The 14,149-nt window shown below is 35.2% G+C and overlaps 1 protein-coding gene across 3 annotated transcripts in view; it reads right to left on the minus strand.

Moving 5' to 3' along the window:
- Nucleotides 1–14,149, minus strand: part of WDR7 (WD repeat domain 7) — a 346,017-nt gene that overhangs the window by 181,246 nt on the left and 150,622 nt on the right. For all 3 annotated transcript variants that reach the window (XM_045790167.2, XM_045790166.2, XM_045790168.2), the window contains one exon: nucleotides 8,160–8,273. In XM_045790167.2, the coding sequence (XP_045646123.1) occupies nucleotides 8,160–8,273 (114 nt within the window). The remainder of the gene's footprint in view (nucleotides 1–8,159; nucleotides 8,274–14,149) is intronic.

The following is a 14,149-nucleotide window of genomic DNA, read 5'->3' on the forward strand; positions in this document are numbered from 1 at the left end:
TACTTTCCTATGATTTATTTATGTCATGAAAATTTTTAATATCTACTTTCTTAACAAACCTCAAGTATACAAAACATTCTTAATTGATTTAAATACACGATCACTTTTTTGGCCAAAATACATCAATATTACGTAGATTTTCTTTTCTTTTTTTTTTTTTTAAGATTTATTTGAGAGAGAGAGCATGCACAAGAGCAGTGGGGCGTGTCAGAGGGGGAAGGAGGGAGAGGGAGATAATCTCCAGCAGAGTCCACGTTAAGCACAGATCCCAGGACCCTGAAATCATGACCCCAGCAGAAACCAAAAGTCAGGTGCTCAACCAAGAATCAGACGCTCAACCAAGAATCAGACACTCAACCGACTGAGCCACCCAGGCACCCCTGTATATTTCCCATTTTAAAAAGTCTAAAGAAAATTTTAAAGAGGAAGTAAACATTCAAATGGTACTTATTAGCCATCTTTTGTTCTTTTTCTTGCCTCTTTTTGTTTTGCACTTGTTCTTAGACAAGTCACCCCAAGCCAAGCCTTCAAACATAAGCTTGAACACATTAAAATTCCAATGGATGAGAAAAAGCCAGTTTTCTTCGTGCTAAATCACTAACTGCAGACTCCCAGAGGAATGCCACAAAACACCACATACGCCATCCCGTACAACACGATTCCACACTCTACTTCTGTGGCATATGTCCAAATGTCAGGCCCCCTGGAAAATTCTGCATTTCTCTCCTTCCTACGAGCATCTCACCACTTTGTACACAAGCCACCTTGTTTCTCCTGCAGTGGGCCATCAAGTCCCAGAGGGAACTCCTGGACAACGGTTACACTGATATCCCTCGCTCCAGGAAATCCACAAGAGATTTTGGTTTTCATTGACAGAGCCAAGGCTAGACATGAGGCAGCACAGCTCTCAGGGCAAAGGGAAAGATAAGCATAAAGGGAAGAAAAGCATGACTAAAGAGACAGAGAGAGCAACCAAAACCTGTAAGAACCCAGCGCCACCACCCATAAGCACATCTCCAACCTGGGTCAGTGCAGACCATGAAGCGGGCTCTCCAGAGTTTTCAGAGTCCGCTTCTCAGCCTGTGCTTCCCACAATAGTACATCCCACCTCCCACTCCCTCATTAAGATGTAAGTTACAAAACACATTTTCCCAGGCATTTTTTGTATCTTTTCTCATTTAAATCCAATAGATCATATCCTTTTCTTAATTTTGAAGACATGTTTTCCAAGAAAAAAAGATCAACTTTTAAATGGCAATCAACAGCTACTGATTGAATGGAGATAATTATGTTCTTAGATCGGTTCCAAGTCTCATTTTCACAGTATCAGTAGACAGTTTATCAAAAAGGAGCCTATACTCCCTCACTAATGTGTTACAAATGCTTTCTGACTCATTAAACACCCACTAAAAAAGGAAGAGGGAGGTTAAGGAAATACATACATAATATATAATAGGAAAGACATAGTAAATATACATAAGTAAATTGCTGGTATGTAAGGAATTCTTTTTGAAATAGGAGTTATCTTATGAATTCATCATTCATTCAATAAACATTTATTAAGAAGATGCTATATGCCAGGGTACTATTCTATTGCTAGAAATACAAAGTACAAGTCACATGCCCACACATAGCTCACAGAGGGCAAGTGAAATGGTCACTTAAAGATGCTGCAAAGTGCAAGAGCAGAAGTGTATACAACAAACTGGGACATCTTCCAGAAGGGATTCGGGAAGATGGTGAAACTCAGGCTGGGTTTAGAGGGGACCCTCAGAGCTTTACCACGTGTGTGAGACATTGAGGGCAGCACACCAGTCAGATGAAGAGGTGCATGCAAAGTCTAAGTCATGAAGCAGCAGGGTACTCTGGGGAAACAAAGTTCAGTGTTGCCATAGCAGCCAGGGAAGCTCAAGATAGGAGTCGATCTTTGTAGGGCCCGAGACACCTCCACTAAGGTGCTTGGATTTTGTGCTATAAACAACGGGAAGCCACTAAACAACCCTTAATGAGGGTGAAGCTTGATGAGCTGGCTTCTGGCACTCTGAGCAATCAAAGGCATGAACTAAAAAGGAGGGCAAGGGAATGAAGATAAGGAGATGGTTGCAGGAGAATACAATAATAATAATAATCCAATATAGAAAAAATGGAAGTCCAGACCTATGCATTCTTTGTGGAAATGGAGAAAAGGAAAATCATCAGGAGATATTTAAGAGGTGCATTTTACAAGAACTGGCACTAACTACATGTGGATATTATCGGAAAGCGGGAAAGCCAGGATTATCCCTTGATTTCTAGTTTGGGATGGTGGGTGGTTAATGGTACCCTTAGTGATATCTTTAAATGAGGTATAAATATAAAATGAGATATAAACATAAAATGAGATATAAATATAAAAGGAGATGAGTTTTAGTTTAGTAAAAAGTAGGGCTCATTTGGGACCATACCAAGTATAGTATCTACCCCTTCTAAGCACAAAAGGTATGTAGCTACTACAAAATACGAGTTTAGTATAATAAGGTCTTCGGACAATTATAAATTAATATTTAGTAGGTATCTACAGGACATTCAGGACGAAAGACATATTAAACTGATACTCAGAAGAAAAGCCTAGATTGGAGATACAGATTTGATAGTTATTAATGTAAGTGGTAGTTAAAAACAAAGAAAAGGGAAAGCCATACTTACAAGAGGGCAAGTATGAGAAAAGAAAATGAAGGACTAAAAGCTACACTTTTGGCGATATTTTAATATTCCTATCAGAAACTCTCAAGCACTGCATTTAGGGATTCTACTTAATACCCTATCAACATGCAAGTAAAGCCGAATGTTAAACACCAAACTAAAGTTTTAATTCACATCTTCTTCCTCCTGATTAAAAGTTTAGAAATGTAAATTATTTGGAGTTGCATATTTCATTCAGAAATCCACACTTTCGTTTTTCTTGATATCTGTTTTCATGAAAACTGCATGGTAAATAAACCATAGAGTTAGTAATTTATAATCATCCTAAGACCTTAATACAGTAAACTGATTTTGTAGCACTAACATTCTGAAGTCAAAAGCAAGGGCAGGGATAATAATTTAGAATAAATGACTTAAAATTCACATAGATGTGGGTGCCTGGGTGGCTCAGTCAGTTAAGTGTCTGGCTTTGGTTCAGGTCATGATCTCAGGGCCCTGGGATCGAGTCCCACATCGGCCTCTCTGCTCAGAGGGGAGTCTGCTTCTCCCTCTCACTGTCTCTTTGTGCTCTCCCTCTCTCTCTCAAATAAATAAATAAAATCGTTAAAAAAAATTCACATAGGGGTGCCTGGGTGGCTCAGTCGTTAAGCATCCGCCTTCGGCTCAGGTCATGATCCCAGCATTTTGGGATCAAGCCCTGTATCGGGCTCCCTGCTCAGCGGGAAGCCTGCTTCTCCCTCTCCCACTCCCCCTGCTTGTGTTCCCTCTCTCGCTGCCTCTCTCTGTCAAATAAATAAATAAAATCTTAAAAAAAAAAATTCACATAGATGTAGTAATGTTTTTTAGGCCGTAAATTGTAAGTTAAAGAATGAGAAACAAAGGAAAGGGCAGCAGTGAAGAAGTTTATTCTAGTTTAATAATTATAAGGCCTCTAGCTCTATGTTGGAAAGTACTTCTGATTTCTGAATACATTATGCCCCCAAATTCTTTGGAATTTACCTGTATTTTAACAGGATGAATTTCCTATTTTTCAGTCAAAACAAATGTAAAGACATTTTATGAATAGGGCCCTTAGTAAATAGTAAAACGCACAAACCAATATTTAGTCTCAGACTAGATGTCCTTTTCAGCTCTATCTTAATATACTAGAGATGCTGACTTTAGTGTATGAATACATGTTAACATGTTGGTTTTATACTGACGACTTCAAAAAGTTAGAACAATAAATATTTCATCTTACATGTATGCAATAAGTGTTTAGTAATAAACACTACCTATGTTTACAGTCTCACATCACAGTAGTCCTAAAGAATCTAAAGAACAAATTTAAAAAGAACAATTAAAGAATATAAGATGATTTTTTCTAAAGGAGATAATCTCGGTCTAAATTTAGAATAACAAGTTTATATTTTAAATAAAAAGATATCCAGCAATTACCAGGCTTATGTCTGATATCAAAAGCAAAAAAGGTGGACTGTGACATCACCTGACATTTGAAAAGAAAAAGATGTTGAAGTTCAGTGAGTTTAAGAACATTAGGCAGTGTGGGGTTGTATTTAAGACCACACATAAGCTTTGGAGTCAGGCAGGTCATTTTAAGTCCCAGATCTACCACTTCTTAAGTATATAACCCTGTAAAAGTGACCTCTCTGGGTTTGTTTACTCACCTACATATCTGGAAAAATATCAGTATCCACTTCAAAGAAATGTTGTTAGAGTCAAGTGTAAAGTGCTTGGTACATAGTAAACTGTCAATGAATGCTACTTTCAATTTCTCTTACCCTTCTCTATTTTTTCTTTTTTCCACAGCATTTCTCGTTTTGTTTTTTTTTTTTACAGATTACATTTAAAATTTACAAGAAATATAACAAATAGAGTCAACACACCCATGTGAATCCACATATCATTGCAGCTTTTGTTGCAGGCAGCTGAATCTGTCAACTGTCCTGCTGATCTACTACCAAGCAGTCTCTTTTTGACAATGTCAGTGACTTTTGACCCTTTATCACTGTTATATGGTCAGTGTGTCCATGCTGCATTGAACAAAGGGCGGGATATTGCAGTATGACCCTCATAAGAATTTAGTGACTTTCTTAAAGAGATCCATGCAGGTTTGTGAATGGAATCTTTCCAAAATTCTTTTTAACTGCAATTAGGGGTAGGCTGTTTTAAAATGCAACATTTAGGGAACATATAGCTTCATCGTCACTCAGAATGCCATCCTTTACCATGATAAAAACTATATAAAGATAACTAAGTGACCTAAAAGGTCTACCTTAAAAAAATATTATAACTTATGTAAAATTTTTCCTATATAAGTCAGATTTTAGTGAGATTTACTCTATAAATATAATTATGATCGATTTAATATTGTAAGGAAAACAAGAACATATTCTTTATAAATAATGACCATATATCTAAATAAACATTGAAGTTATAATACTAAAAACAAAAGTATACTATACGAAAGCAAACACATGTATACAGTAATATTCATGTGACACTGAAATTATACTCTAGAAACAATCAATGCCATTCTTTTTACTGTAAAGAAAATACCATTATTGTTGTTAAAACAGATTTTAATACACAGAGTATTACAAAACCTGAAACAATTCCAATGAAAAAGTATATTTCCTATGCATACTGTACTGTAATATAAAAAAATTACATGAAGTAGGTTTTAATATTTTTTCTACATAAAAACAATATTAATCTGTGAAAATGGCTCATATAGCTTTGATGTGTAATTGAAAACATTTGGTTAAAGGAAAAAATCTGATAAACCTTAAGACAGAATGCTGAATAAAACGGAGTATGTGTGTTGACCAAGGCACACTGGCATTACTTTGTAAAGCCAATCAATAGATATTAGCTTTAAAAAGAAAGATATAGAAAGAAGCTGCCACATATTTTTTAAATGACAGGGTGAAGGTTTAAATTGTCTCAATCAAGACTCAATTTTTTCTTCCCAGTTTTTCCAGCTGTTCTCTTCCAGTTAAGACTCTTCATTTCAAATAAATTTAATTAGTTCCAATTGATCATAGCTAACACTTATATAGCTTTATCCATGCTTCTCTCCTCTTATAAGGCAAACACTAACAAAGCCTGCTAGGCTCAGATCAGTGTCATAAGACAACATTCATACCTCATGCTTTCTCACCACAAAGAAAAATTTCAAAAATAATTATTCCGTCTAAAGCACTAAATAATACTTCATATTTAATTGGTATCTTGGTCAGTTGTTTAATAAAGGTAATTAAAGAATTAAGTCCCAGATTGCTATAAATACAAAATTAATATAACTGTACATATTAGCCTAACTTCCAAATAAGAATTCATTCAAAATACAGGTAAATATGTCTGCCATGTTTACTTTATGAGAAGATATTAATGGAGCAATTCCTTTTAAGTAACCAACAAAACCCCAGATTTTTCAAAGTGAATGGCTAAACTGGCCAGATTTCCCTTCTGTAGTACTTGTGCTCTACAATGGTGGTTATCCCAAAATAAGATTATTGTGCCTGAAACAGGTTTCTCTCAATGCAGCTACCATATTTTTCATAATGTAATTTATATAGAATTCTAGTCAATAAAAAGAAATATGGTTTTCTTCTAAACCCTCACAAAAATCTATACCACATCTTAATCAAGTCACACAATTCAAAGGTAACCTAAACGATCTACAGACTGCAGCATGCTAGTTGCTTTGACAACACGTTAAGGAAGCCTTTTTTAGTTATTTAAATTCTTTGAACATTCTTGCCTCTAGTACCCATGCCATGAAATGAATAAATCAACTGATCAAAGCCATTCATCACATATGTTTAACTTTGTACAGATTAAAATATAGTTTACGTAGAATTAATTGACTCTCCAAACTAGATTTTCATTTTTAAGCTTCTTGACTTTTTTAACAATAAAATAAAAGCACAGTCATGTGCTATTTGCAGTCTCATGACTTTGGTAGTGCATAATTCAAAATTTCAATGTACTGATTTAATAATGCTTACTTGAGTGCTCAGAAATTTAGCTTTTATCCCGGAATGCAAATTGAGTTATTCTACTGTTAAAAGGCAACTTCTTTTCCTCTCTGAATTAAACCACTACTTTTTATAGGCTAAAGGGCCTTTAAAATTAACAGGGAAAAAACATATCTATAGCATATAAAAAAGCAATGAAAATGGAATAAAGAACTAGTTAAAAAAGATCTGCAAGTGAAAGAATTTCCTTTAGTAGCTACTGAAACAATTTCATAATTGTGAAGTGCTAAGCGACTTCCAGAAAAGTTGGAAATTTCTGGAATCACTTATCTTTATATTTAAGTTGAGTTTTTTTAAATCAATGAACTGACACCTTAAAAGGATTAAAAAGTAGCAAGTACTAGGCACCACCGTTTTTACTGGAAACCAGATGCTCCCCACTTTAGTCAACAACTTATTTGCAGCAGTAGCACAAGGCTCTAGGTTTTTGATTACATGCTTTGTAAATTTTCAAGGGAGATCATTAGGCTCCCTCAACTTCCTTCCAGTGAAAAACAGTAAAGAACCTGCCACGCAGAGCTTTAGAAGAAAAAAACCTCCCTTTAGTTTTTTTTATTCCTTTAGTTTTTGATGAAAATTGTGCTGATGTGGCATGCTTCTTTTCAAATTATTGATTACTATTAAGTCACTATTTGTTGCTTCACAATAATTATAGGTTTATATGGTCAGATTTTATATAGTAACCATCCATTCAAAAAAGCTTGTCATTCCTAATACCAACAAAAATATTTATAGTGGGTTGTTTTTAATCCTCTGTACATTAAGAGAAATTGAGCTGAATGCATTTGGAGATCCAGTAACTGAAAACTGATTTAAGTCTACAAAAAGATAGGCTGAACATACATGAACACAAAACATACAGAATATGGAACATATGTGGTATATGGCTTTCCTAAATTTTACTTTATGCTTTTATTTACGTAATAAATAATACAGGTTAGAATGGTCAATATCTACACAACGTAAATAACTTCAAAAGCCGCACCCACTCGTATGCTATAGGTACAGAGAATATCTGTAAGTTTCCTTACACAGCCTATATTGCATATATTGCTATTAGGACTTCAGTATTTTGCAGTTTACCCTATAATTGCAAAACCTTTCATAACATAATAGGTGTATTCCTCTACACATTTCAAGGCTTTCGTAATGATCCTAGCCTCTGAATCAGAAGGTCTCCAGGAAATCAAATGCACAGCTAGCAGGTTCATTGTTACAGCAACAATGAGCAAACCTAGACTAAATAAACAGTTCTGCTTCTTACTACTTCAAGATCAAAAAGGACACTGAAGAGTCCCATAAAACTAAACACTCCATCAATACATGTTTCCATCTTTCCCATCAACATATTTAATCCCCTTAGAAATGATGTAAAAGCATTTTCCAATTTTGGACAAAGTTCATCCAGATTATGTTAACGATGTCCCTGCTTACCGGTTGTGATGTCATCATCTGCAAGGTCGTGCTCTTCCTCCTGGACCTTGGCTTCTGGCCCCAAGGCATCAGGAGCAGTGCTGATCGTCTGCATGGCTTCTGCTGAGACTCCAGCTAGAACAAATGGAATCACAAAGTTTAGTTTTAAAAACTAAAAGAAAGATGGACCAAAACTCTAAAACTTTTTAATTTACTTACTGGATTCAAATGCAATACATGAAAAAAAATATAATATGTTCACCACAATTAGGCTGAGACAAAAATTAATGAACAAATGTTCATGTGTGCTCTATTTCTTTATATGTATATATGTACATGATTACAAACTTTCCTAAGATCTGGGAAAAACAGAAGAACGATGCTTCGATAAGTTACATTTTTACTTGATTACTTTCAACATTTTTGCTTCAGTTACTTTGGGTGATCTAGACATAATTATGCTGCACAGAATTAAAAAAAAAAACAAACCCTAAAAAGTGCACGACTGTTTTAAAAGTTTACTTCTTTTTAATATTAGTTCGGTTATAATTTGGGGGCTGGAAGGAGGGATGATGACAAGTGCTCTGGGTCTCTGTAGGAGATCTGAAATACACTGCCCCAAGGTGGATAGTATCTCTGTCTATGGAGGAATTAGATATGAGATCTGATAATTATCACACTGAAAGAACCTAACTGAAGCAGATGGCTGCACTAGATTGGGGGGGGGGGGGCGGCAGAGGCTTCCATTCTATAAGTCACCTGGGAACTTGCCAACTGATACACACATCTGTTCCTTATACACTATTTTCCCACCCTTGAAGATACATTTTATTGTCTACTACATTTTTTTTTTAAAGATTTTATTTATGTATTTGACAGAGGGAGAGCAGGAGAGCACAAGCAGGGGGAGTGGCGGAGGGAGAAGCAGGCTCCCCACTGAGCAGGGAGCCTGATGCTGCGGGACTTGATCCCAGGATCCTGGGATCATGACCTGAGCCGAAGGCAGTTGCTTAATGAACTGAGCCACCCAGGTACCCCTACTACATTATTTCTAATTTGGTAATGGATAGTAGGGTATCTCAATATTTTCCATATGGTTATCAATAGTTTTACTAAATCACAAAACACAGAAATTTCACCACTTGAAAGTTACTTTAGGAATTGAAGCTTCTAATCAATCTTTTAAATAAGTACTTCAATAACTGCATTCACAGTAGCCATTGAAATATTTTAACAATCAAAAGCTATAAATATTCAAGAACTTTTTTTTTTCCCTGAAGGTGTATTAACTTAAACATTTCTATGTGAAATTCAATCTTGCAGCTTCAGGTTTACCAAAGTCCACCACCTGAATGACCCAGAACTAGATCTACCAGTAGACAGTTCCAAGGCCTAATGACTTCAATTTGCCGAGGAGGACACACCATGTTAGTACCACTAGTTTGCTCAGAATTGCTCCAACAAAAAAATGAGCAGTGCTAAATTCAATGGTCGCTGATGAACGCCAAATGACACCATCCCTCTGCAATATCATGTTGTTGTTGGGTTTTCAAGATAAAACTTTAAAAAAGGGAGGGAGATTACTAGAAAAATACTACAAAGTTAATTTTTTAATTAAACATGGCTTTCAGTAAAATAATCGCAAGGGGGAGGAAATTAAGTAAATGCCACATTTCTAAAGATTTATTGCTTAAACACAAAATCAAAGATTATGTCATATTAAATCAAAATATAAATCTCTGAAATCTCTCAGTCTTGTTTCTTAATACTTGATAATTTTGAAAATGATCAGAGAAATGGGGAAAAGATATTAAGGAACTGTTCGGATATCATCAATCTTTTACTAGTATTTTTTTCTTCCCTATAAAATTAAAGGATTCAATAAAAATAAAGCTAGTATTTATGTAGTAACAAGTTTATAAATCCATTTAAATTCATCTCATTTAATTAGAGAGGTTAAGTAACTGTTCAACATAACACAGATACTAAATCTGAGAACCACTGCTGACACATAGGTCTTCTGATTTCAAACCCCAATATCCTTTTCACCATGAAGTTCTTCCAGGGAATGAGCTGCTCAGGGCAGGGTAGAAGGTATGACAGAACATCAGAGCATAACCATGAAAACTCACGGACTCACACAATATTGAGTATCGACTCTGTCAAGCACCCCCCACAAAGTTCTTGTGCTGTGCCTGGTGACTAGTCAACTGTGGTTAGTCAATACTTCGGGACAGAGCTTAAAGAGAAAACATGCATTTTTCAAAGTAACCAAGGTTCAAAGACCAAGAAGCAGCTATGCTGAAACTGGTTCTTTGATTAATGCTTTCCAAAACAAAGTTATAAGATCCTTTATCTCTTGACAAAAGAGAAAAGAAAATGTAAAGAAAAGAAAAACAGAAAAAAGAAAACTACAGATCGATATCACTTAGTCTCAAAAGTCCTAACCAGAAGGTAAGAAAATAGAATTCAACAACATAGATGAGGAATTATACACCATGATCAACTGAGATTTATTCCAGGGATGAAAGTCTGTTCAATGCTCACAGATAAATAAGCCTAACTGAAATATTAACAGGCTAAAGAAGAAAAAGAGCATCATCATTTGACAAAATTCAACATCAACCCATGATTTAAAAAAAAAATAAAACTTTAAGAAAAATAGAAATGGAGGGGAACTTCTCACTTAATAAAGAGCACCTGCTTAAAATCTATAACATTCTCCTTAATGGTAAAAGACCAAATGCTTTCCTCCGATGATCAGAAATGAAACAAAGCTGCCCACACTCACCTCTCTTATTTAACAGAGCACTGGAACTTCTAGCCAGTGTAATAAAGCAGGAAAAGAAAATGGATACAGTTTGGAATAGATGAGGTAAACTGTCCTTATTTAAGGAAAAATGATTGTCTACAGAGATAATCTAAAGGAATAGGAGAAAAAAACTGAATAGGTGAGTTCAGCAAGGCTGCAGAATATAAGAAAAAAGTTTTATCAATTATATTTTTATATGCTGGCAAACTACATTTAAAAAAATACTACTAACAATGATTCAAAAAGCTGAAACACTTAAATGTAAATCTAAAAGAAACATATACAGGGGTGCCTAGGTGGCTGTCACTTAAGTATCTGACTCTTGATTTCAGCTCAGGTTATGATCTTGGGTCATGAGATCAAGCCCTGCATCGGGCTCTATGCTCAGTGGGGAGTCAGCTTGAGATTCTCTCTCTCCCTCTCCCTCTATCCCACTTCCCTGCATGCTCGTTAGCTCTCTCTCTCAAGTAAATAAATAAATCTGAAACAAAAATATACAATAGGAATTCTATGCTGAAACCTACAAAATACTGATGAAAAAAAATCAAAGAAGATCTAAAGAAATGAAACGGAAAGACATATCATGTTTATGTACTGGAAGATTCAACAAAGAGTAAAGATGTCAATTCTCCATAAATTGATACACAGATTTAATGCAATATGTATGAAAATCCTTACACAATTTTTTTTGTAGATACAGACAAAATTATTCTAAAATTATATGGAAAGACAACTAGATTAGCTAGAAAAACTAGATTATATGGAAAGAACTAGAACAGCTAGAACTCTGGGGGGAAGAAAAGGAAAAGGTAGAAAAAAACCCCACATACTCCATTTCTAGATATAATGTAGTTAAGTTTATTAAAACTATGTGGTTTCAGGTTAATGGAACAAAATAGAGAACCAAGAAAAAGATGCATACAAATACACACAACTGATTTTTGACAGAGGTGCAAAAGTAATTCAATGGAGGAAAGATAATCTCTTCAACAGGTGGGCTAAGAGAACGGGACATCCATAGGCAAAAATATGAACCTCGACCTAAGGCTCACACCTTATATAAAAATTAATTCAAAATGGATTGTGGACTTAAATGTAGAATATAAAATAATAAACTTTTAGAAAAAAAGAGAAAGTCTTTGAGAGCTATGCCTAGACATGACACCAAAAGCACAATCCATAAAAGGGAAAAAATGACAGTGGACTTCATCGAAATTAAAAACTTTGCTCCATATAAGACCCCATTAAGAGAATGAAAAAACAAGCTACAGACCAGTACCAAGAATTCACAAATCACATATCCAACAAGGGACTAGTAGCTAAACTATATACAGAGCTCTTTTTTATTTTTTAATTTTTAAAGATTTTTATTTTTAAGTAATCTCTACACCCCATGTGGGGCTCAAACTCACAAATCCAAGATCAAGAGTCACATGCTCTATGGACTGATCCAGCCAGGTGCCCTATGTAAGGAACTCTGAAAATTCTACAGTAAATAGTCTGAGAGTTTCCCAAAGATTAAACAGAGTTATCGTATAACCCAGCAATTGTACTCCCAAGGAATGAAAACTTACGTCCACTCAGACGTGTACATGAATGTTCACAGCAGCACTATTCATAAAAACCCAAGAGTGTAAACAATCTGAGTTGTCCATCAACTGATGAATAAATGTATAAATATATCACAATTTATCAAATGATAAATAAACCATGATATATTCGTATAGTAGAATATTAATCAGCAATACAAGGAAATGAAGTATTAAGTAAAAGAAACCAGTCACAACACATCACATGTTGTATGATTCCATTTACATGAAATGTCCAAAACAGACAAATCTATAAAGTACATTTGTGTACTTAGGGCTTGGGAGTGGGGAGAAACGGGGAATCATACTATGGGTACAGAATTTCTTTTATATACAATGGAATATTACTCAGCCATTAAAAAATGAAAACTTTCCACTTGTAATGATGTGGATGAAACTAAAGGGTATAATGCTAAGCGAAATAAATCAATCAGAGAAAGACAATTATATGATCTCACTGACATGTGGAATTTAAGAAACAAAACAAAGGATCATAGGGGAAGAGAGGAAAAAATAAAACAAGACAAAATCAGAGAGGGAGACAAACCATAAGAGACTCTTAATCATAGGCAACAAACTGAGGGTTTCTGGAGGGGACGGGGGTGGAGAGATGGAGTGATGGACATTAAGGAGGGCATGTGATGTAATGAGCACTGGGTATTATATAAGACTGATGAATCACACCTGTACCTCTAAAACCAGTAATACATTATATATTAATTAATTGAATTTAAATTTAAAAAAATGTTTTTTAAAAAAACCATATGCAGATTCACAAAAAAAAAAAAAAAAAAAAAAAGAATGGGGCTCAATCCCGGGACCCAGGGATCATGACCTGAGCCGAAGGCAGATGCTAAACTGACTGAGCCACCCAGGCACCCCAACTATCCTAACTTCAAACTGGGCATTGGGTTGGTAAAGAGATACCTAAGATTCCTAACTTTTGTTGGGAGATCGCAAGGGAAGAGATACTGAGAATGGGAAGACGACATTGCTACCATCAACTCTCAAATCCAAATGTTGCAGATTATTAAAAACTAATTTTAACAGTTCACTATGAGGAAATGATAGAAGCTTTTCCTTTTGAACTTCTGGATCATACAGTTATGGCAAAAGATGAGCAGAATTATTATTTAATCCCTCTAAGCATGGTAATCATTATCTGCAAAAGAAGGAATAACATTTAAAAAAATTCCTAGTCATATCTTAGCTATTTCTAATCTCCTCAGTATTTAATTACGTGTTATATTACCATCTTACGTTAGCAGGCTGACATTAGAGCAGACCATTCTGTAAAAGGCAACTGTAGGATCAAAATCAAACTGATGGCTCCTGGAGGCTAGGGGTGCGGGTAAGAGACTAACTACAAAGTGGTATTAGCGAATATTTTAGAGTAATGAAAATAATCTGTATGTTTGGGGGTTTTAAGACTTTATTTTTTAAGTAATCTCTCCACCCAATGTGGGGTTCAAACTCCCAACTGCGAGATGAAGTATCTCACACTCCACCGACTGAGCCAGCCGGGTGCCTGGAAAATAATCTATATGTTGATTGTGGAAGTGGAGACAGGACTATCCATATTTGCTTAAAACCCAAAGAACAATAAAATT

Source organism: Ursus americanus, chromosome 19 (genome assembly GCF_024610735.1).
Source record: "Ursus americanus isolate L20-20 chromosome 19, mUrsAme1.1.p, whole genome shotgun sequence".
In the NCBI taxonomy this organism is placed as follows: domain Eukaryota; kingdom Metazoa; phylum Chordata; class Mammalia; order Carnivora; family Ursidae; genus Ursus; species Ursus americanus.